At 39.0% G+C, this 25171-nt stretch overlaps 1 protein-coding gene across 1 annotated transcript in view; it reads right to left on the reverse strand.

Moving 5' to 3' along the window:
* Positions 1-25171, reverse strand: part of kcnh4b (potassium voltage-gated channel, subfamily H (eag-related), member 4b) — an 80328-nt gene that overhangs the window by 10101 nt on the left and 45056 nt on the right. The window contains exons 6-11 of the mRNA XM_015963078.3: positions 18413-18570; positions 17438-17639; positions 14521-14715; positions 13633-13832; positions 13132-13381; positions 12829-13043 (exon numbers count right to left, since the gene is read on the reverse strand). Of these exons, the coding sequence (XP_015818564.3) occupies positions 12829-13043; positions 13132-13381; positions 13633-13832; positions 14521-14715; positions 17438-17639; positions 18413-18570 (1220 nt within the window). The remainder of the gene's footprint in view (positions 1-12828; positions 13044-13131; positions 13382-13632; positions 13833-14520; positions 14716-17437; positions 17640-18412; positions 18571-25171) is intronic.

Genomic DNA, 25171 nt, shown 5'->3' on the forward strand with positions numbered 1-25171 from the left:
TTGTTGTCTGTCACTTTAAATGGTGTTTTTCTTTTTGGGACTCTGGTAGTTTGTCCTAAAGCTGAAGTGGTAGCAGCCGTCTGTTTCCCCTTCTCTGATATTATTGAGTAGAAAACCTCTCACACCAGAGGTGTTCTGTTGCTAAATACATGAGTGTAGGGCTGCAGTTATAGAAAATTTTAGCATTTGAATATTCTATCGAATCCTCCATCGATTAACCGAGTATTCTATTTGATGATGTTTCAAGTGAAACGAGATTGTGGTCTGCTGCTAAACATGTGAAAATGAAACAGCTAAATTGTAAAAGGCTCAATAATATATATTAACTTGGTCTTGTCTATGCCCCTCTTTCTCAGCTGATATTTATAGTTAATAAATATTTTTGGGACAAAATTTGACTTACAATTCACTCAAATTTTAGGTTTGTGTTAATATCATCCTAGTCAACATAACATGTCTGAATATATTCACATATAATCAGTGGATTTTATTAACATGTTCAGTAGTAAGCTACTGGAAATGCTAATAGCATTTAATTTTTATTGATAACAATGTACTTGTGGTATATTATATCATGTATGGGTTGGCAACATAATCTAGTCTAAATTGTAATCAAATGTAAAAGTGTTTGTGAATTACATGCTAAAACGGCTTGCCACACTATTCTGCGGTGGATGGAGCAGACTAGTACAAACAACCAGAAGGTAGCTGCAGCGGCTCTGCCCCACACTGCAGACATCCACATATAAACGGGATGGTGGGGGGTTTTCTTCCGCTTTAAAGTTTAGAAATTTACAACCATCACACTTGTTCTGAACCACACTTGCTGGTGAGAATGCTCCTCGCTAGCTTAGCATGAGCATTTCTGCACATAGTTTAACTCTTGATCCCAAACTTAGGAACGTCTCTGCTTTTTACAATGGTTTTTGTCTTTGCTGGTTTCTTTATTTTCCTCCAAAGCACCTAGTTTACCAATTAGATGCACCAGTTAGATGCATTCGGACTGTGGAGCACACATTTAACAAGGCTTCGAATCAGTAAAAATGAATTGCGGAATTTAATTAATCGAACCATTCAAATCATGTGATGATTCGTTTCAGCCCTGCATCAGTGAGTAGTAAATAGAGGATTCAGGGAAGTGTGGTACTTTAGTGAGATGGTCAACTGAATGATCTAATAGTTGTTTTTGGTATGAAACATGTTGCTGGCGGAGGTATTTAGACAAATGTGAGAGAACTACTTTATTTTTATATATTTTTATTTTTTTAATCTCCACAATATATTTATACCTATACTATGTTAGAATGTTGTTGAGAGGCATACAAAATATTTTAAGCTAATTTGTTGTCCAAATGTACTATAGTAGCTTTAGCGTTAATTAGAAAATCTACTTATTCAGTGTTTCATCAAATTTCTTTGAAGTTATAGCATCTTTGTCTCACCACCAAATCTCACTGTACTTTTGCAACATCTAACTGCAAGGAGATTCTTGCAAACGTTTATTTTTCTGATGGTCTGGGATAATTGCTGAAGCATAATAAACAGTCAAGTGAGCAATGTGATTCACTGTGTGAATTCTTCCTTGAAGTTTGGAAAAAATAGCTTCTGACATGACACACAGCCTTGTGCTCCAGTGCCTCACACACTCTATGGTGAAGGACAGCACCAACATTAATCCTTCATTGAAGCAAAATAATGAGTTTTTAAAATCAATGATGAAAGGAAATTAAGCAATACATCAGAAGGTGGTGGGTCGTGAGAGGCACAAGGGAAAAATCTTTGAGGCTGTTAGGACAAGGACATATTCTCCTCATGAGGAAAACTAACCCCAACGGCAGCAAGTGATATGACTTTAACAATTATTAATAAACGGATGCAACAGCAGTCCCACATAAAGTGGGTTTGCAGGAAAGAACGAAAACAATATTATATATATATATAAATATATATATATATAAATATTATATATATATATATATATATATATATATATATATATAGCACCTCTCAAGATAAAAATCACGAGGTGCTTCAAACTTATTGGACTTCTTCCAACTTGTCTCTAATAGGCAATCAAAAACCAGAAGTTAATGCTGCAATGGCAACTTTGGAAAACAAATTAGCTTAAAACTTTTTTGCATCTTAACAATGTTCTAATATAGTATAGCTATAAATATATTATAGAGATAAAAAAAGAAAAGTTATGAAGTGATTCTCTCGCATTTGTCTTAAAACCTGAACTAATAACATCTTTTGGACTGAAAGCAACTATTGGACCATCGGCTGTCGGTCTCACCAACCCTCCGCACTTCTCTGGGTCCTCCATTCATTACATTTTCATATTTAGCAGCAGAACACCACTGGTGTGAGAGGTTCTCCGCTCAACAATATCAGAAGAGGAGAAACAGCTGGCTGCTACCACTTCAACTTTAGGACAATGTCAGAGTTCCTAAAAGAAAAACACCATTAGAAGTCACGGACAACAAAAGACGTTTGAATGTAGAAAATGATGACTGGTGTTTAGCGCTCTCTCCTTCCCTATAGCAACACGGGTGTCCGGTTGTGGCAGAAGGTCTCAGGTAGATACCCAAGGGAAGGGGGGAGGGTTCCATGATCGTGTCCGTGCTGCAAACCTTGCTTTTGCTGTAGACTGGCTATAACAGCTTTGAAAGGAGAAAGTGGGGCTTGATAAAGTAAAAAAAGCAGACCAAGAGTTTTGCCAAAATCTGGCAGAGGGCTATGAGCTAAAGCTGTGAAAAACTCTAGTAACATACAGTTTATACAGTATACGATCATCTGAAATAGTTGTCACATTGTTCTTGTAATTTCCCTTCTGCAGCCTCTCAAAGGTTGGTATCTAATATGAAAGAGCATGTCCCTATGCTCGTGTTTTTGTTTTCCACACTTAGCTAGCCGTATAATTTCTAGTAACTGTTGACTATGATGGCTGAGTAAAGCCCTTTTAGGAGAAGTAAAAAACAAGCAACACAATTGTCAGTTTAATGCTGCAAATTTGACAGAAAAAAACAACAACATTTGTTTCTTCTGGCAAATTTCTGACTTTCATACTAGAAATGCTTAATTTTCTTGCATATTGATGGATGTATATCGACAGATAATATCTAGGTACAATTCTTGCAAATTCAATTTTTTTTCCACACAAACAGAGCTTTTTATTGAAATACTATTCCTGTTTTTCCCCCAAATCATTTGTTATATGAACCATCCATCCATTTTTTGAACCCGCTTGTCCACTTAGGGTCGCGGGGGGAGCTGGTGCCTATCTCCAGTCGTCAATGGGCAATCAGACGGGCTACACCCTGGACAGAGTGCCAGTCCATCACAGGTGTTACATGAACCTTTACTCAAAATTTTTAAATATTTTTTATTCACTTTTATTTATCTGCATCTAGACCCCTTTAGAATTGGTCCAGCTCAAAAACTTATGGCCCAGTTCTGTTAGCGCCTACTCAGCATGGATTGATTTGGCGTTGTTCTACTAACAGGTACATCTTTGCAGCCTCGATGTCAGGTCCTCTTACCAGTCGTGCATGATCAGCTCCCCTCCCGCTATTGGGTGGACATCCATCTTCAACCAGTTAATTAAATAACTCTCTCACTCAACTCTCATTGCTCAGTGACCGTTTCCTCATCAGAGCTCCTGTTGTGCGAATCTACACATCAGTTCCCAAAACAGCCAAAAGATCCAGCTTTTAGCCCATTCTCCACTCCAGTCCTCAAACCTCTTATCTCCTACCCAAACAATCCTATCACACTCCAGCTTAAACCCATCAGCTAATGGTGGATAGCATGCCACATCTTCTACGACACCACTCTTCTTCATTCTCACACGCCTCTGACTCTCCTCAGCTCACACCTGCCTTCCTCTGCGTGTAGATCACCAGAAACCCTTCTGATCCCTACCACGCACTACGAACGTGACTGACACTTCATTTTGGAACTAACTTTGATGTGATTCCAAGAGCACTGTGTTAGCCCGAAAAGTCAGTAGACTGTTGAACACTTATTGGCTAGGGGATGGAGTCACCCACACTCTACTGAACTTCTAACTCACCCATCTCAGACTTTTCTGGTTCTCTTATTTTTGAGTTCCGACAAAAAGCCAGAGACAAAGCAGAATGTTCAACATTACTCCCATGTTCCCCTTCAGGGGCACCGTAAAGCGGTGAAAGATTAGGAAGATTCTAAGGGCCCACAGCTGTTTAGGGCCCAAAAATGTTTCAAAGTTGAATAAAAAAAATGAAGTTTAAAAATCACAAATACTTTACTTTGCAGTATTTTTTCTCATTTAAGAGAAACGGCATAAAATGGCACAGTCCACCTGGCCGGGGGGCGCGTAGCAAGCGAGGCTAGCTCTCGCAGCAGTCACTCAGACAGCAAAGTGCGTCAAGGCTGCAGTAAAAATATGTCTGCAAAAACAAAGTCTGGGTCACAGAAAAGGAAAGAAAGAAAGGAGAAAGAGGACAGGAAGAATAGAGAGGGCGTCAGTATGTCACACAGTTTTTCTCAAAGAAAGGTGGGTTTAGTTAATAAGTGGTTAAATTCAATCTATTTGCTAGCTCTGATATCCACAGTGAGAGGAACTATGTTTAATCTAATTATGGTAAATGGGTTGTTGTCCTTGTCCCTACCAGAATCAGCAGCTGATGATATGTCAGCAGGTGTCCCCTCACAACCCAATGAACCTCAAGAAGGTGAGCAATGTAGCATGCTAGCTAGCAGCCTCATTTAAGGCTCTCTTCTCTATCAGTACTATTACAAAGGAATATACAAAGGCTAATTTTGGTGATAAACATATTGTTTTTCCACATAATGATAATTATATATATTAATCAGTTGTATGCTGGGCAGGTTGAAGAATTGTTATTTAGTCTATTAATGGAACATAAATTACTATGAGATTATTACTGTGAAGCACCTTTTTGAAGGCATCATACAAGAAAAAAAAAGGAAAACCCTCTTCATCTACTAAATACCTTGAAATGAAATGTTTTGAATCTGACTGAATTATGGGCGGTTCTACAAGATGTAATTTGTTTTTGTAGCTTTTAGAACACAATCCAAAAATCAGTAATTTCCAAATAATTCATCAGAGAGCAAAAATGAAACAAAAGCTATAATAATTGTAATAAATAAACTTAATATAACATTGAACACAATAAAATATGAAATCTAGTATTCATCGTTATCGAGTATTATTAATTATATCACTGTAAATAATAAATCTTGCTGTGTACAATCAAGGCTGAATATATTTTTAGCTGGTTTTTTGTTGTTGAGAAAAATGGGTTTCTAGAGACTTATATATGTATTCATGCAAAGTTGTCCAACTTTAAAATTTTATGTAACCCTAACTGACTCCGGTTTGAACTGTGTGCTTATTCATTTTGTGTCTATGATGAAGCCATGGAGACTTAATAAAGAAGTCACCTTGTGAGCAGGGAATCCTTAATTTTTGTCAGTCATACAGAAATACTTGATTTCTAGAGGAAAGACAGCTGAAAATGAAGTTATGTAAAGCTTTGACACAACATGGAAAATTAATTAGATATCCAAATTTGAATTTTATCATCAAATAAAATCTTAGAATAAATAAACACATTTTACGGGAGTGATAGGGAAAAGGAGATTAACACCTTTCAGCATGTGCATTTCCTGCTTTTTCCAGCAGTGATATTGCTAATTCTGTTGAAGGAAATTCACTGTTTAATGAGAGCCAGCTGGTGAAAATGATATGTAAATAAGTAAGAATGCATGTAGACCTACATAATTAAGCAAAAGTGAAACATTAATATAAAGTATGTATATTATATATATTTTTTCTCCCTTCGAATCTGGGAGGGTGGAACCCCAGCTCCAGCTATGGATGAGCCCCCAGGGGGCCCAACTTGACATTTTTTCATGGGGCCCAAAATCTCTGGCAGCCCCCCTGTTCCCCATTACTGTGTTTTTGTGTCACACGCAGACCCCCTTGTGCTGTTGAGGCCCATCCCACTATCACCGACAACTCAGCCCAACCACTAGAGACATTTCTCACTAGTGGCACTGAGAAGGTGCTGTTGGAAAAGGGCAATTAGACTCTACAGCTCTGGATTAATCTAGACTTTTAAACTGATATTCTGCCACTATTCAAATAAAAATACCTATAAAATTAGAATTTGCATTTACAGTGAGCTAATTAGAAGTCAGCAGGGGATTAAAAGATAACCTCCCCATTAAAAGTTCTTAATGACAGGGGAGAATAGTGTTTCTGATTTAAAACCTGTTGCTATGTTAAATTGATAGTCGTGTGTTTATATCCTCACTGTTCAGATGCCCTAACTTTAAAAGGCATTTCTACACTCCGACCACAAACATTTGGATTCTCATGAACAGTGAGCTTTTGAGGTCTGGTTGCTGCTTAACTAATCATTCTTTCATCCTGTGAGGGAGATTGGTGGGGCCCCGGCTAGTGTTTGATTATAAACCCTTAGCAGATGGCTTGAGCAAAAGCTTGTGCTCATGATCTGCCCAGAGAAGTCTGGAATCAGCGTTTAAGACAGTAATTACTAACATCTGACATTTGCACACCAAAGAATTTTTTTCTGGTTACAATACTCTGATGAGAGGAAACCTTTATTTATTTGGTTCTCATTTATACATCCATAGTCTGCAATGTAGAGTGCTCATCTTTGATGCGTTTTAAAGAATGTAACTAAGAAAAAAAAATTCTGCTTTTGAAGCGCTCAGTCATGCAGTTGATATCCCCTCTGCCTGACTGACAGAAAGATTCCCACTAATTAGAATAGCTAGCACAGATGTTCTTCCTATTAAACCCAAACAAATTGAAACAGAAAAATAAAATGAAATAATTAATCCAATGAGTAACCTTCAAACAACGACAAAGACCATCATGGAGGGTGTTGTAATCCATCAACTCAATGTTAAAAAGGAACCCCGAACATATGTTGCTCCAAAGATGTTACAAAGTGTCTCCGCTACTTGTAAACAAGTTAAAAACTCCAAAAATGTTTTTATTTCCACAATCTTAGCTGTTTTTGAGCTCAAGACATTGTGGGATGATAACGCATTTATCGTTGGCGTTCACATTTAGCTTAAATGTTCGTATAGAGAAGGGTTACAATGACATGCTGGGCCGCTTTTGGTTGTGATTTCCAGTCGAAAGACAACAAAGGAACCAATAGTAGTATCCACAGCTTTCCTCACAAGAAGATCGTTATGCAAAATATTTAAAAAAAAACAACAACAAATGGGAGGTCAATGAGGCTGAATAAGATGAAATATGAGATCTGTGAAGCACTTTAAGCGATAGTATCATGTGGCAAGGCGAAGAAACAAGGCCCAGGCGGGATTCGATCCCTAGACTCCCGGGTGAGAATCATGCGAGCTTACCAGTCTGCCAAAGGGACATCCCCTTGGCCAAGTAGCCAGGGCGCATGATCAATCGGGACACTGTGACAGGACGCTCACACTGCCACATCTTCCCCCCTCTTTCCACAAGCATGTCCGCGTGCTCCCGCGCAGGGTGCCACAGACTTCACATCCATGGACCTACTTCACAGTACTACATGGATCCTGCCAACAACGCCAAATGTGGCAAGGTGGAGAAACGAGGGCCCGGGCGGGATTCGATCCCCAGACTCCCAGGTGAGAGTCATGTGCGCTAACCAGTCAGCCAAAGGGTCATCCCCTTGGCCAAGTAGCCAGGGTGCATGATCAATCTGACACTGTGACAGGATGCTCACACTGCCACAACCAATTTATTTTTTGCTATGCTCTTCACTTTATTATTGTAAAAATGCCAGTGTTCATATTAATAAAAAAAAAGAGTATTATTAAGTATTATGATAAACATTAAATTGGGTGTATGAATTACTAGTTGAAACATATTTTTGAGGACACTTACGTCTGGAGTTTTATGTTTGTGTATTTAGTAGATGCTTTTGTCCAAAGCGACTTACAGGTGATAATCAAGCCAGCAGGTTGCCCTTGAGGCTAACAACAAACACTGTTCAGTCAATTCTAGGTGGCAGTGAGACAGCATAATGAATCATAATAGCAATAATATAATGATGAATGCAAGAGAGAAGTGAACAAAGAGTGTGCAGTAGAGTAAGGGATGGGTGCTGGGAGGGTGCTAGTTTAGAAGATGCTCTCTGAAGAGCTGGGTCTTCATGAGTTTCTTGAAAATCGACAAGGACACCCCTGTTCTAGTAGTGTTTGGTAGGTCATTCTACATCTGTGGAACATGACGTAAGCCTTTGCAAGAGGATTCAGGTAGATAGGAGCCATACCATCCAGGACTTAGTATGCTAGTGTTAGCAATATTAGATGTATGCAGCTGGTGGTAGCCAATGGAGCTTAATAGAATGAGGGGTGACATGTGCTCTTTTAGGCTGATTGATGACCAGACACGCCACTGCATTCTGGACCATTTGAAGAGGTCTCAGTACAGGCTGGAAGACCAGTTAGAAGGGCATTGCAGTAGTTGAGGCGGGAGATGACAGTAGAATGCACCTGACATGGTTTTGGGGACGAGTTTAACCCAAGACATGCAGAATTCACCACTCACGAGACAATTCGAAGAATTAAAGAATTTTATTTAAAAAATTGGGAACTGAGGGCGCACTGGATAAGGTCCAGTGGGGATTGCAACGGAACCACAGCGTCTGAGGAGGGGAGAGCAGAGGAACAGGTGAGTCCAGGGAGGTAAGTCTAAACTAGGAGGGTGCAGAGTAAAGACTTACGGGAAGCTGGGGGCTGAGGAATTGGGGAGGGTAGGTTGAGTGTCGGGTGAATCCAAGAGGGGGTGTCCAGGAGAGGGGGCGCGAAGAGAGCAGGAGAGAGGGCCGGCAGGGAGGAGAGGAGAACAGTGAATGCTGCGTCCAGGAGATTTATGGGGCACAGGTGAGTAATCCAGCGGGATTGTGGAAATGTCCAAGTAGTCAATCAGAGGAGCCACAGGAAAAAAAGAGAAGCTCCAGAAGCTTCAGAAGTCCAAGGAGATCCTGAGGAGTCAAGGTAAGGTCCACAAACGATCCAAAAAATCCTGGGAACAGGTAAGCACAAGAATATCCACAAGGGTTCTAAAATCCAAAAAATCACTAGAGTTAACCTGGAGACACAAAGGGCTGGAACTACCAAGTTGCAGTTAATCATCCGGCGTCGAGATGTGTTCTCCTCCTCCTCTTATAGCTGGACCCACTGATTGTTAATGAGCTGCAGCTGGAGCCTCCCTCTCCTGAAACACAGCAGCTCAAAGATGGAACAAAAATGAGAGGAGCACTCACCCCGGCACATGACAGCACCTGGAGCTGGGTACCATATTGTGTTAGGTACGGTCTGATCTTTCATATGTTATACAGCGTGAAGTGGCATGAACGAGCAACAGAGGCTATGTGATCTTTTACAGTCAACTGGTCATCAATCACAACATCCAATTTTTGAACTGCCTTTGAAAGAGCCAGAGACAGGGAATCATTTTGGATTGAGATATTGTGCTGTATGGATGATTTCTCTGGGATGACAAGTAATTCAGTTTTAGAGAGGTTGAGTTGGAGATGGTGGGATTTCCTCCATCTTGATATGTCAGAAAGACAGTTCGAGGTTCGTACAGAGATTGTGAGGTCATCTGTCAGGAATGACAGATAGACCTGGGTGTCGTCGGCATAGCAGTGGTAGGAGAAGCCATATGATCGAATGATCTCACCCAGCGAGATGGTGTATATGGCAAAGAGAAAAGGTCCTAGTACAGAGCCCTGGGGGACTCCTTTGGCAAGATGGTGAACAGCAGAAGATTGTCAGAGCAAAGATACACTGACTGATAGTCTTGTGAGGTACAATTCAAACAAGGAGCGTTCTTTCCTTGTGATGCCCATGCTAGTGAGTATAGACAAAGGTAAGCCATGGTTGATAGTGTCAAATGCAGCTGATAGATGATAAAATGAGTTTTCTGTGTAAAAGAAAAAAACTTGGCTAAACACTGGTATGTTTTGCTGTATGGCCCACTGCTGATATAGCGTTTAGTCTGAAGTTTTAACTTGTCAAGCTATTGATAATGTGGTAGAACAAAGCAATGAACTATGAACTGCATGTCAATAAAATGTGTCCGTGCCTCATCTACCTCTACATGAACAACATCTGCAGTGTCAAACCTTGTATATATGCCGCTTAGTTCAGGGTAGACTATCCTTATTTTGTTAACAGCACAAGATGGGACGACTGTGGATTCTTCTCCCTAGCCAGCCACCAGGTAAACTGGCAATATGAGCCGGCATACATGTAAGACCTGAAAAAATTAAGTATTGACTGCAGCAATTTATGTATGCCATTTATATTCATAAAACAGTAAGGTGAAGAGATACACAGTCCACTGAACTGAACTTGTGATTTTCATAGTGTAGCTACAGTCTTTGACTTGTCCTCATCTGGTTTCTATTTGGAAGCCCTGCACTAACCCAGCCATGGATGCTTACAAGCATTGTCTAAGGAACATCCTAATTGAGACAAACTGCTTAAAAGTTTTAGTGCAGTGATGCACGGAGTATCTGAAAATAATGGAATAATGCTGCTGTAGCTTAAGAAAGCCTTGTAGGGTCAGAGGTCACCAGACATTGAATTGTCCGGCAAGTCATCTGTCTGGAATGCTGTGTGCTTTTCATCCCATAACAAATACCCTGTTTACCACCTCTAGCCTTGTTATGGGGAAACACATAACAGTCTTCTGACTTCCTTATCAGCAGGAAGCCACACTATGCTACACAAAGCTCCAAGAGAAGATGTGACTAATAACTCATTTTAAGAAAAATAATTATTCTGTATCATAAAATGATTTCTTCACTTTACAGGTTAATTACAATTACATTATATAATGTATGTTTTGTCTAAAGTGATTGTAAAAAGTCTTGACTGCTTTACAGTAATGAATGAACCAATACCTTATTACAGATCTTAAATAAACCAAAACAGTCTACTTGATGATGTAATAATGATTTATTCTCAGTCATGTCACATATTATTATCAGAATATTGGATTGCCCTTCTCTTAACTGTTAAGCTCTCCTCAGAGGTTTTTAAAATGAGGTTAAAGACCTACTTTTATGATCTGGCTTTTAACTCTGTGGGTTAGCTGTTGCTGATATAGCTACATGCTCTTATTCTGTTATGTTTATATTGTTGGTTTTTAATTGTCCCTGCTGATTTTATGTTTTATTTCAATTGTGCAGCACTTTGGTGGCATGTTTCATGCCTGTAAGGTGCTTTATAAATAAAGGCTAATTTGATTTGATTTGATTTGATTTTTTGGCATGCCACGTTTTTTTACTTGTGACAGCAAAGTATATGTTTTAGCGCAAACGTGACTTAATAGTCGGTGTTCCTTTTAATGATAATTACTTTAGATAATTATTTTTTATGGTCATGAAAGCACTCAACTTTGTTTCTGAATTTTCCTGGTAATTGTGTTTCAATAAACTGGATCTCAGCATGTAATGTAATATACAAAATCATACAAAACTGTGTTCAACAGAGATAAAGGAAAGAAATAGAATTCATAAAAACCTGAAGGCAATGTGGCAAAATATGAGAATTATCCACATGTATATCTATTAAATATCTGATGCCTCTGTGTTTTTTTGCATATCAGCCGAGTGTTTTCAACAAAGTGGAATTGTACAATGGGGACAGACAGACAAATGATTGCTAACAGATTTTAAAGGCCATATAACACCTCACAAAATTAGGCCATCATTTAGATTTTCAGTCAGACATGCCAGAATATCTGCTTTTTATCCATAGTATTTTTATATTTAGTATTGTGATTTTTAAAAGGGGCCATATCAAGGAATATCCACTTTTTTGAGCCTTTTTACCATGATATGTTGTCATTTCCTCATGAGAAATACCGCAAAACACATTTTTTGGCCGCATTCATGCATTTTCCTGTCTCAGCTGCAATTTGGTCATGTGAAGATTTTTCCTGCCAATGGAAGAAAGTAGCCCATTTGTGTCAACAGGCATTTCTTCTCCCCTGAAGCTGTTCTGGTCCTGGTTCTGAAACCTGGGTATTCTGTGGTTATTCTGACAAATTACTTCTGCATTGGGGACAAAACAGTGCCATAAAAACCACGCATCCTGTCTATAAAAATGCACGTAATGACACCAACGGGAGGCGGAGCTTCCCCAAAACAAAGGACAGAGTATAAATTCAGGCTGACAAAAATAACTCGTATTTAAGATAAATTATCTCAATAGTGCAAACGGTAATATTTTATCATATACTGTGTCTACCTTTGCTCTCAAAAGGTTTAAAATAGCATGATTGGCCTCCTTTAAATGGATACTAAGCACCTTTGCTTTAGCAGTCATTTTAGCAGGCTCAAGAAAATTATTTAAAAATATGAAAAAGTAGCTAATTGTCTTTTTAAAGTTTTTTCTTGTTTACTCTTTACTCTTATTTAGTCCTTACCCTTTATTCTTTGACTCCTAATTTTGCTCCTGTATGCAAATGTAAATTCTGCGGTGACACCAACATTTCCCTACTGAGGGACAGTTAAGGGTTTTTCTATTCTATTATTACAATAATCAAGAGCCTTCTAGATCTGAGTGGCTCCTCTTCCTGTTCTTCTACCCACTGAATCAACAAGAATGGCTTTCTGGTCAAACCCCTAGCATCAGGTCAAAACGGGACTGAGGATCATTTTAATGACACCTGCAACCTGATTTAAAGGTATAATAATAATGGTTAGAATTCAAATACAAAAAGGGAATTAAGACAGCATCTGTGATGTCTGAGTGTGCGTTTGGTACCTCATCCTGGCTGCCTTGTCGTAGGTTGTATGTGAGATTGTTGTGGACGTCAGTGGCAAACACACTGCCATACTCTGGGTAGAGTTCCAGGACCTCCCTCAGGCCTTGCAGACTGATGCACTGGAGATCACAGTAAGTGAGAGCCTTCACATCTGCGTTAGTCTTGATCACCTGGTCAGCCCCAAGTAATTCAGACCCAATCAAGTCTCCTTTTCCTAAAAACCCAAAGTAATCGTGATCACTGTCTGCACTGGATTATAAATTTAAACATAAAACTTAAAAAACATCAACCTTAATACCAACCAAGGATGGCAAGCACCATGTTGTCTTTCACCACCTCCAGGGAACCTGAGCAGACAAAGTAGTTGGCATGCAGTGCATCACCCTGACGGATCAGGTACTCCCCAGGTACGCAGAAAGAGGTTTTAATATGAAGAGAGAGTGAGCGCAAGCAGCCACGACTGGCCCCCCTGAAGACCGGCAGCTGAAAGATGTCCTTATTCAGATGCATAGCGATATCAGCGCGTAACTCATCAGGAAAGTCGTGCAGGAGCTGAGGATATTTGATAGATTTGATGAGGGGTGGCACTGATAGGTAAGGAGTGTCTGGACTGTGTAGCAGCCATACAACATCCACTGCTAGTGTATTTGCAGCCATGCTGAACAAAACCACAAATAACATAAATTATCAATTTAAAGTTGATTTAATTGAAGAAAATATATGAGACCTCTATTTAAAAGTCACTTAAAGGCAGATATGGCATAGAAGTATTCCATGACAACAAAAATGAAAGAGACTGCTACCTCGTTGGCATCTATTCCATTGTTGACAGACCATGTGGTTTGGAAGTACTCCAGCATACGTTGTTTAAGCTGCTGAGGCAAATGGTGAACACGGATGAAGTCCTTTAGATCATTCATACGTGTGTGATAGAGAGAACGGCGTGAGTACATGCGTTGGATGATGGCTGTCACGTTACCAAAGACCACAGCGTGCATCATTGCTGCGACAAGCAAAGAGTACAAGAGACAGGTACATTAACGTCAAACCAAATGTTTACAGGATTTCGTAACTTTTGAGACAAATTAAGTCAATAAGGTCTTTTATTTAGCTGACAGACTGATGATAGGCTCACAGCAGTCAGAAACAGACTCATCTTCTGTCTTTGCAGCTGAATGCTAATGAGTAGAGGCTTAAATCTGTAAAAGGAAAACCTCTATGCCCAATACAAGTGACCTTTTAAATTACTGTGGTTCAAAATTATAACATCATAACAAAAACTACAACTCATTAGAAGTTCTATTATGCAAAATATCTACAAACTCATTGGGGCCTGAGAGTGAGAAACCACCAGAAATTCAACGTCTATAGCTGTTACTTTGTTTTCTTGGTGCTTAGCTGCTGCTTTATACTTCTCATGGATTATTTGCTTAATTTAACCAGCAGCAAATTACAGCTGCATTCACAATACCAATCCAACAAGCGGTAAAATAAACCCATAATTATCTCATGGGTTTCTGCACGTATAATTGCCTCCTTAACTAATGGTCTTTTTTTCTGTGAGATGACAACCAATTGCATCTTGAAAGCCAATTAAGCTCCTCTTGTTAAATGTCTTACTGGTGTGACAAACAGTGGCACCATTATGCCAGGACACACGAGGAAGAATGAAAATCTGGTGTCAAACATACCTCCAATGAGCATGGTGCAGATGGAAAATATCTTTTCTGCATCAGTATTGGCACAGACGTTTCCGAAGCCCACACTGGTCAGACTGCTGAGAGCGAAGTAAAGGGCAGCAATGTAGGAGCTGTGTACGGTCGGGCCGCCCACTGTGTTGTTTATGTACGGAGTGTCCATACGTCTGCCCAGCTCATGAAGCCATCCTTAAAGCAGACGTAGTACACATGTTAGGCTTATGTCAATCAGCGAGGTGCAAGATGGCATGAACAGGATTTTACTGTATAAGGTTGTCTCAGGAAAGCAAATTTATTTGTTTTTTGGTGTGTGTGTGTGTGTGTGTGTGTGTGTGTGTGTGTGTGTGTGTGTGTGTGTGTGTGTGTGTGTTCTTGTCTATAATACATACTGAGGACCAATTACACTTCACTTATAAAAGTGGGGACATTTTGCCAGGTCCTCCCTTTGTCACACTGTTACTAAGCTCCAGTAGTTGGTTTTAGAGGTATGGTGTAAATAAAGTTTCGGTTAAAGGGGCTTTATCATGGAAAATTCACTTTGTGGAGCTTTTTACTAAGTGACGTTATTTCGTCATGAAAAATACCTCCAAAACCATTTTTGGTTCCATTCTTGCGTTTTCCTTTCTCAGGGGCAATTTCCCCAGGTTTCTTTTGAAGGACCTGTAAAAGCGTAGACGGAAACAAAGTGCATCATCAGGCCCTGAACCTCCCTATAAAGCTAGTGTTGGCTCTGGGACTCGCCTCCCCTGGAAGTCGGTCACTAACGCCCACTTTCTCCTAGTTTCAGGTGTAGAGCGGTTTGGAGGTTAGGGTTAGGGTGTCCTCTTAAAATATAAGTCATTACATCAACATTTCATGCTCCTGTTGAGAATATGGCTTCATGTCACAGATGACTAGCCTAGTGAACTAGACCAAATTCTTGCTTTGCAAAGAATGGTCTAGGCATGCTCCATTGGAACCCCAGCAGCTCCTACCAGGACTCTGGCTAGCCAATCACAGCTCTCTAGAGGGGTTTCAAACACATAAAGAGCTGTGATTGGTCCATAATGGTGGGCCAATCATTGTGCTCTATCTGCTTAGTGAACAAATCACAGAGCTTTATCCGCTTTGTGGGCCAATCAGGGCACTCTATATGCCTGGTGGGTGGGATGATGCAACAGAGTGAAACAAGAGTATGTCACATTCATTGTCCAGTGGAATGTGGAGATCATTTGAAAGACAACGGTAGAACCCGCCCCACAACCGAGAGCCGTCAATGGAGCATGGCCAGACTAAATAATACATTTATTTAGTCTGGCTTGCCAGGCTAACAGATGACTGCTTTAAACCTCCATCTGTACCAGAGTGGATACTCAGACAAATGACTTCTGCATTGGGGACAAAACACTGCGATAAAAACCTTGCATTCTATCCACACACATGTAACGGCCAGATGAGAATATGTGTGTTAAGCAACTATCATTCTGTAACAGCTGTGATAGTCTAATGGTTGGAGTGTCAGGCTGGTATGCTGTTTTGCGCTGGTTTGACTTCTGGTTGTAGCAGTAGCTGTTTTGTTTTTCCATCATTTTTCGCTACACTTGTCAGTATTATGTTTTCAACCCTTTATTGGTGAATTGTTTAAAATAAAAGGACTAGTCTGCTTTGCATTTTTCCTTGTTTATTGAGCCAGTGTGAGCCCATGTGAGGTGAGCAGAGTACCAACTAAAATGCTGCTTAGGAATGACCAAATTCAAAGATCTTAAGAGTTACAGGAAATGTTACAGAAAACAATAAAACAAAAATATAAAAAAAAAGAAATCTGCTTCAGCTGACTACATACATTACTGCTGACAGTGGGAGTTGAACCGGCATCAGGACATGGTAAAATACAATGAGAAACAGTCCCTTAAACCACTAGACCACTAAAGATTATACATTGACAGGGTTGCCTAAGATGTCCTTGTAGGTGCATTTGTCACTGTGGGCTTGGGCACTAAGTAACTGAATAGGCAGAGTTTCACTGAAACTAACAGTTTCGTTTCCACATATAAATTCAGGATGACATAATAACTGGTATTTAAGACAAACAACATCTTAGTAGTGCCAAAGGTATTTTTTCTCAGAGGGTTATCAACAGACCAGTAATACCACTAGTATCCAATTGAATTATTTCCTGTTATTTCAGCTGTTTTTTCTCTAGAGAAGCTGAACCATGTCTGGTGTTCTGCTGAGCTGTGAGAGCCTCCTGCAGAGGACACTGGCTGGCGCATTACAGCCTCCCCTGGTTTTAATGTTTTAATTTCTTTAAAGTGATAATGTGCATTTCTCCTGGCGAGAGGAGGCAGTACATACCCAAATCATGGGTTTATGAAATGAATAGAATAATGCACGGAAAAGAGGGTTCAGTTTCAGTGTTTACTTAATAAAGTGCCTTGAGATGACTCTTGCTGTGATTTGGCACTATGCAAATAAACTAATTTCAATTGAAACAATGGTTTGGGTTAGGCATAATGCAGTCACTAAAACGAACGTAAGTCAATGACGGTTCTCACAACCAAAACGAGTGTGAGTGTGTGAGTGTGTGTGTGTGTGCGCATGCGTGCGTGTGTGTGTGTGTGTGTGTGTTTGTGTGTGTGCCAGCAGTCCTTTTTCCAGCTTTTGATCTGGTGTTAGACGGTTCTCATTAGAGCAGTAGAGTAGGCTGTTTTTGCCACTGCTGAGCAGAGCTAGACACCCAGTAGGCAAGCTGTAACTATTTATAGCAGAGTGGGAACAAAAATATCAACTCACTGCAAAGTGCAGCTAGATTTTGTTGGCCTTTTGGCGTTAAATAACTCTCTTATCATTGCTCTGTCTGGCATGTTGTTTAGGGAGGAGAGAATAAAAAAGGTAAACATAGTGATGAAAGCAAAATATAACAAAAACTAACCTATTTCCCATTTTTTACCAGTCTCTATCTCCTGTTGTCCAATCATGTACCAGATGCAGGCCATCCAGTGTGCCAGCAGGGCAAACATAGACATCAGGAGGGTCAGCACCATGGCGCTGTACTGAGAGTAGCGGTCCAGCTTGTGAAAAAGTCGAAGAAGTCGCAGAAGGCGTATCGTCTTTAGCAGGTGGACCTTGGAAGTCTGAATGGAGGAGAGCAGAGTGACAAAGAGATGAATGCATAACCATCAGTCCCTCTGGTATGTCCGCTGACCTCTCAGGACTAGAAAATGATTTCTTGATTCTGTTTTGTTTGTTTGCAGCCCTGCTGTCAAACCTTGATGCACAGCTGATATCACTTCCTCCTCATCAGTGGACTGTATAAAAGCTCCAGTCATCCAGTGCCATGCCCCTCTCCCCCCATGGGCATCTGTCATTTGGTTGGTTGGTTGTTAAACTTAATCCTGTCGAAAACAATTCTAGATCTTGTCTGGTGAGCAGTTTTAATTTCTGATATTTGCTTTTGATGTCTGTCTTTCTTTCCGCCATTCTCTCCAGTGTACAGGAGTTTAGGCATTGTGCTTTTGTTTCATCAGAACAGTTTTTATTTTCACCCAGATGCTTTTGTTTGTTTGTTTTTTTGCCTGGAGAGCCTGACGTTTACTGCTTCCCCTTTGAGTTGAAGAAATTAAGACATCTCTACATGGAACCATGTTTTGTTCAGTAGATTTAATTTTATATACACGTTGTGCTACACTGTGCCTCTTTCCATCTTTAAAAGCTGTAACTCTCTCTGCCCAGCATACCATTTGGGCTCATACTGTACCAACTTGGTCAAGCAAAATGTACAGTTTAATACGCCAGACAAGCCGACACCATGCACTGGTTCACTAAAAAAATTAGAACATTAAGCCAAAAGATTGAAGGTAATTTCTAAAATCGAATGAAGATACAAAGGTTGAATTTTAACACGTACCACAGTGACGTTGAGGACATACAGAAGGTCAAAGGGCAAGGCAGCCACCAAATCCACAAAGAACCAAGTGGTGACATAGTGAAGGCAAATGCAGCGTAGCCCGTACACCACCTGACCAGACTGGCTCACATAGGTCGTACAAAAGTTCAGGATAATGTCTGCAAACAGAGTGTAATCAGTTACATTTTGTACCAGAAAAGAGGTTTGCTGTTGAGTTATTTAACATGAAAACAACAGAAGAATGCAAACGTTCAGTAAAAAGATAGAAATGACTGAAATGTGTTCTGACCCAATTTGCACTGTTGACCACTGCTTCTGCATGCGTCATTTGAATCTATGAATCTTTTTATCTGCCACACCCAGCTAACAAAAATTTGTTGTAAGAACGTTATGGGAATGTTTATTTTGAATGTTGTAAAAACGTAGAAATGTCCAGTTTTTTTAATGTTACTGGAACGGTGTGTTAACGTTACAAAAACATTGCTGGAATGTTTGCTTAAAGTTGTTTGAATGTTATTTTACGGTTAGCATGACGTTAACAGAACATTATGGGAATGTTTACTTTGAAAGTTTTAAAAACGTAGAAATGTCCAGTTTTTTTAACGTTACTGGAATGGTGTGTTAACGTTACAAAAACATTGCTGGAATGTTTGCTTAAAGTTGTTTGAATGTTATTTTACGGTTAGCATGACGTTAACAGAACGTTATGGGAATGTTTATTTTGAATGTTGTAAAAACGTAGAAATGTCCAGTTTTTTTAATGTTACTGGAACGGTGTGTTAACGTTACAAAAACATTGCTGGAATGTTTGCTTAAAGTTGTTTGAATGTCATTTTATGGTTAGCATGACGTTAACAGAACGTTATGGGAATGTTTACTTTGAATGTTTTAAAAACGTAGAAATGTCCAGTTTTTTTAACGTTACTGGAATGGTGTGTTAACGTTACAAAAACATTGCTGGAATGTTTGCTTAAAGTTGTTTGAATGTCATTTTACGGTTAGCATGACGTTAACAGAACGTTATGGGAATGTTTATTTTGAATGTTGTAAAAACGTAGAAATGTCCAGTTTTTTTAATGTTACTGGAACGGTGTGTTAACGTTACAAAAACATTGCTGGAATGTTTGCTTAAAGTTGTTTGAATGTCATTTTACGGTTAGCATGACGTTAACAGAACGTTATGGGAATGTTTATTTTGAATGTTGTAAAAACGTAGAAATGTCCAGTTTTTTTAATGTTACTGGAACGGTGTGTTAACGTTACAAAAACATTGCTGGAATGTTTGCTTAAAGTTGTTTGAATGTTATTTTACGGTTAGCATGACATTAACAGAACGTTATGGGAATGTTTACTTTGAATGTTGTAAAAACGTAGAAATGTCCAGTTTTTTTAATGTTACTGGAACGGTGTGTTAACGTTACAAAAACATTGCTGGAATGTTTGCTTAAAGTTGTTTGAATGTTATTTTACGGTTAGCATGACATTAACGGAACGTTTACTTTGAATGTTGTAAAAACGTAGAAATGTCCAGTTTTTTTAACGTTACTGGAATGGTGTGTTAACGTTACAAAAACATTGCTAGAATGTTTGCTTAAAGTTGTTTGAATGTTATTTTACGGTTAGCATGACGTTAACAGAACGTTATGGGAATGTTTACTTTGAATGTTTTAAAAACGTAGAAATGTCCAGTTTTTTTAATGTTACTGGAATGGTGTGTTAACGTTACAAAAACATTGCTGGAATGTTTGCTTAAAGTTGTTTGGATGTTATTTTACGGTTAGCATGATGCTAACAGAACGTTATGGGAATGTTTACTTTGAATGTTGTAAAAACGTAGAAATGTCCAGTTTTTTTAACGTTACTGGAATGGTGTGTTAACGATACAAAAACATTGCTGGAATGTTTGCTTAAAGGTGTTTGAACGTTATTTTACGGTTAGCGTGATGTTAACAGAACATTAGCATAACATTACTGGAACGGTTACTGAAACGTTATTTGATTATTAGCATAACGTTCCCGGAATATTTTCATAACATGGCTGCAATACTGCTACAATGTTACCGGAACATTTTGTTAATGTTTGGAACAACATTGTTGCAACATTAGCAAAACATTGCTAAAACGTTAGCCTGACATTACCAGAACGTTATCTAAAGGCTAGAAAAATGTTTCTGCAACGTTATGTTAAGGTTAGCAAAACATTGCTGGAATATCAGCATAATGTTTCTGGAATGTTATCTTAAGGTTAGCATAACATTGCTGGAACATTGGCATAATGTTTCTGGAATGTTAGGGTTAGGGTTAGCAAAACATTGCTGGAACATCAGCATAATGTATCTGGAACGTTATCTTAAGGTTAGCAAAACATTGCTGGAACATCAGCATAATGTTTCTGGAACATTATCTTAAGGTTAGCAAAACATTGCTGGAACATCGGCATAATGTATCTGGAACGTTATCTTAAGGTTAGCAAAACATTGCTGGAACATCGGCATAATGTATCTGGAACGTTATCTTAAGGTTAGCAAAACATTGCTGGAACATCGGCATAATGTATCTGGAACATTATCTTAAGGTTAGCAAAACAACGCTGGAACATCAGTATTGTCACGATCTGGGGATGTTTAGGACCCAAATATGCTGAAACCCAGGATGACACGAGGCTGGGGAAGATGTAAAGTGAAATCCTTTATTTTAGGAGTAACCAAAAAACAAAAGTAATCCAAAAGGCTGGGAGCCAACAGTCCAAAAATCCAGATAGAGATCTGGAGATCCAAAAATACAAGAGGCACGAGAAGACTAGATCCAAGCACTAGAGGCACGAGAAGAACTTGACAGAATTACAACAAACAACAATGGACCGACAAGACACAGAGACAAGACAGGGCTTAAATACACTGGGGCATAATGGGAGGCAGATGAGCTGCAGGTGTGTGGAGTGTGGGGCGAGGACCAGGTGAAAGCAATGACTAATCAGGGAAGAAACTAACATGACCTAAGAGTGAACCTAAAAACACAAAAGCAACCATATAACTAAAATTCTAAAGGGAAGGAGAACTACAAAAACCGGTGGGACAAAACATATTAAAGAGACTAATAAAAATGAAAAGCTGAAACTATAAACACTGCAGAGGGACGACTGGCTGCAGAGGGGTGACTGGAGAAGACTAAAGGAACACAGGAGACACATAAATGAGATGCAGACAAAGGACATATGAGGGCGATATGAAACACAAAAGGAGAACCTGGAGTGGGAATTGGAGGGGATGGGGAACAAAGGGACACAGAACATGACAAGTATAATGTATTTGGAACGTTATCTTAAGGTTAGCAAAACAACGCTTGAACATCAGCATAATGATTCTGGAACGTTATCTTAAGGTTAGCAAAACAATAATGGAACAGAAGATTAATGTTTCTGAAATGTTATCTTAAGGTTAATATTACTTTGCAGTAACATTAGTATAACATTGCAAAAACTTTAGTTTCTGAAACCCTTACGAAAAAGAAGTATACTTTAAGTATCTAATTTCAAGTATACTTAAGTGTACATAAGTTTATTTGCATACTTGTTCTTAAAGTTTACTTAGAATTATACTCCTTGGGTCTAAATTGGGCCACTAAAAGTATACTTGAAGTATACTACAAGTATACTTCAAAGTAATAATTTAAGTTTATTTGTAGTGTACTTCTGATATAATTGAGTACACTTTTCTCTTTGAAAGTATACTTAAAGTAACATCACAAGTGTACTTGGAGTGTACTTCTGATATAATTAAGTATACTTTTGTCCTTGAAAGTATACTTAAAGTAACAATATAAGTTTACTTTTCATACAATTGAGTATACTTTTCTTCTTGAATGTATACTTAAAATATACTTTAAGTAATAATATAAGTTTACTTATAGAGTACTTCAGATATAATTGAGTATACTTTTCTCCTTGAAAGTATACTTAAAAGTAACAGTATAAGTTTACTTCTAATAAAATTGAGTACTTTTGCCCTTGAAAGTATACTTAAAAATAAACTTTAACATTATACGTTTACTTGCAGTGTACTTTTGAAATAATTGAGTATACTTTTCTCTTTGAATGTATACTTAAAATTATACTTAAAGTAATAATATATGTTTACTTGTAGTGTACTTCTTATATAATTGAGTATACTTACAGTTTTGAAAGTACACTTTACAGTAAACTTGACGTAATATTCTTTTAGTACATTTAAGTATCTCTATTTTCTCTATAAACACATACTGCAAGTAACATTTAACATCTGCTATTTGCTTACTACCAATACATTTACTTTCCACTATTTACTGATACTTCGTCTTTATGCAGAGAAAAAAAATTAAATAAAATAGCTAAGTCATTTTGTTTAAATGTATTAAACAGAGAGAATTAGAACAGAACAAAAACAGACCTGTTTACCAGGATTAATCAAAGATGAGAACGCAAACTGTTCTGAACATGTTTAACACATTAATTCTGTCCATTTTGAAAGACTTTTTAAAAAATGCCTTTAAAAAAATCAGTCCATTTTATGGATCCACTTGCTTGGTTGTTGATGCCTTTTTGAAGTTTTCATTGTTGCATTTCTTTCGTATTATTTTTCTTACATCTTGAACGCGCAGAGAGGGAAACTTCAACTGAGCATGCCCTGTGAACACACAAAGCAAATAAATGAACACTTGAACTGTTAGGTGAACTCTAACACAACAAAATCTTTACAGTTCATACACTGTAAACCCGAATAAGTAGGAAGAACTCAAAAAATGTAAGGCAATCAGTTGCCTCATATTTTCTGAGTTTATAAACTCAGATATTTGAGTATATCAGAACATAAATAAACTTAAATATTTGGAGTTTATATTAAATAAATTTTCAAATTATAATCAAATTAAAGTTACCGATTAAGCCATCTCAAACAGAAAATAAAACAAAATTTGAAAGAAACAATTACAAACGAACACTTTTGAAAACTGGACAACAGCAGTGTGTAGTCTTTCTTTGAGTAGGTGGTTTAAAGCAGTGGTTCCCAAACTTATTTAGCCGCGCACCCCCTTCTATGTCCCGACCATGTCGACGCCCCCCCCCCCCCCCCCCACATCGGGGCATGGCTCTATATATCCATACATATATATATGTATGTATATATATATCAGATGTCAAGCTAAACAGACAGGGTTAAAAAAATTCCCCATCACTTTCATTTTTTAAATAGTAATTAATAAACATTCAATACCATTACAATTTCCTTTGATTTCATTTTAAATAAATATTTAGAGTGCCCAGGTAGCACATAAAGAATGCAATTTAACGGTTTTCTTAAAATAGGAACGTTTAACCTGTGCGGCCAAAGCGCTCTCCTTCCTTCTGCTCTGCGTAAACCTGAACTGATCACCTACTTGTGCGTATTAATCACATGTCTATAGGGGACAAGATATAGCCATGATGTTCACTTTTGCCTCAGACCGACTTATTGCTGTTTTATGGTGTGGCTGAATCTGCGATCCGCTGCCACGCGGACTGGAATAACAAATGCTGCAGTAACAGGCGTTGTGGTCAGGTTCGGAGTCACTGGCTGGAACGGACCCGACTCATCCCAGAAGCTAAGATCTTAATTTGACCTTGAATGAAAAATAACCTCTTAAAAGTTTTTATCACGGTGGAGGCAGCGTTCATTTCTGCCTTCAGTCTGACGGCGCGCCGGAGTTAAATCAGCGTGCGTGCTTATTGCATCTGTGTGCGTGTGTGTGTGTGTGCGCGCGCGCGTGCGGCACAGCCGCTCAAGTCACCGCGTCTCGCGCTATTTAAACCAATGTTGTAAAATGACTTCTGCCCAGCCCAGATGTGCTCACTTGTGCACCCGTGAGCCGTGGTTCAGCCGGAACGCGTCTGACCTCTGACAGACGCACTCTGAACTTCAGATCTTCAGCGCGCTGTTAATAGCCTGAATGGGAATCATTTCTTGTTATTTTGTTACATCCACAATGTTCTGTGTGTGAGGTTTACAATGTCAGAACACCTGCATGAGACAGGTGTTAATTACAATCTGCCAGAATGACTCACCACCTTCAGATTCCTCCAACACCGTTAAAAATGATCAAATACGGAACATATCGGCGTGCGCAGGCCAGAGTGCTGAAGCTCGGCGCATTGTTATTATGAAGCTAGGGCACATGTGGAGGACACGCGCGCGCGCAAACATATACTTGTTTTCAATTACATTTATTGTGCCCACTTACTTTTTCTTTGGCCCACCCACAAATGAGTTTCTACGCTAATGGTGACATATGACAGACTTCTCTGAGCTCCGCAGCCATTACACTTTTCACCTCGCGCACCCCCTAGCGGCAGCTCGCGCAACAGGGTATCTGCAGGTTTAAGGGAGCCAAATTTAAGACTTTTTAAGACCTTTTTTAAGGCCACTTAGACCAAATTTAAGCTATTTTTATCATTAAATTTAAGCTTTATTTTCCAGCTATTGCCTGGAACCGGTGCTAACCGCGTTGCGAACATGGCATTAGCCACCCAGTTACCATCGAACTTGCACTTCCCCATGGCGCAAGCTCCCACTAGTTTAACCAGCTAATGTGCTCATCTAAAAATAGCCCCCTTTCACAAGCAACTGAATGTGTACGGTTCCACTTACGCCAATATCACACACAAAAAATGCTGAAGACTAACTAGGAATTCATGAAAATTTCATAGAAATAAAATAATCTTGTTTATTGGGTCTAAACAGGTTTAAGACC

Source organism: Nothobranchius furzeri, chromosome 16 (genome assembly GCF_043380555.1).
Source record: "Nothobranchius furzeri strain GRZ-AD chromosome 16, NfurGRZ-RIMD1, whole genome shotgun sequence".
NCBI classification, from domain to species: Eukaryota; Metazoa; Chordata; class Actinopteri; order Cyprinodontiformes; family Nothobranchiidae; genus Nothobranchius; species Nothobranchius furzeri.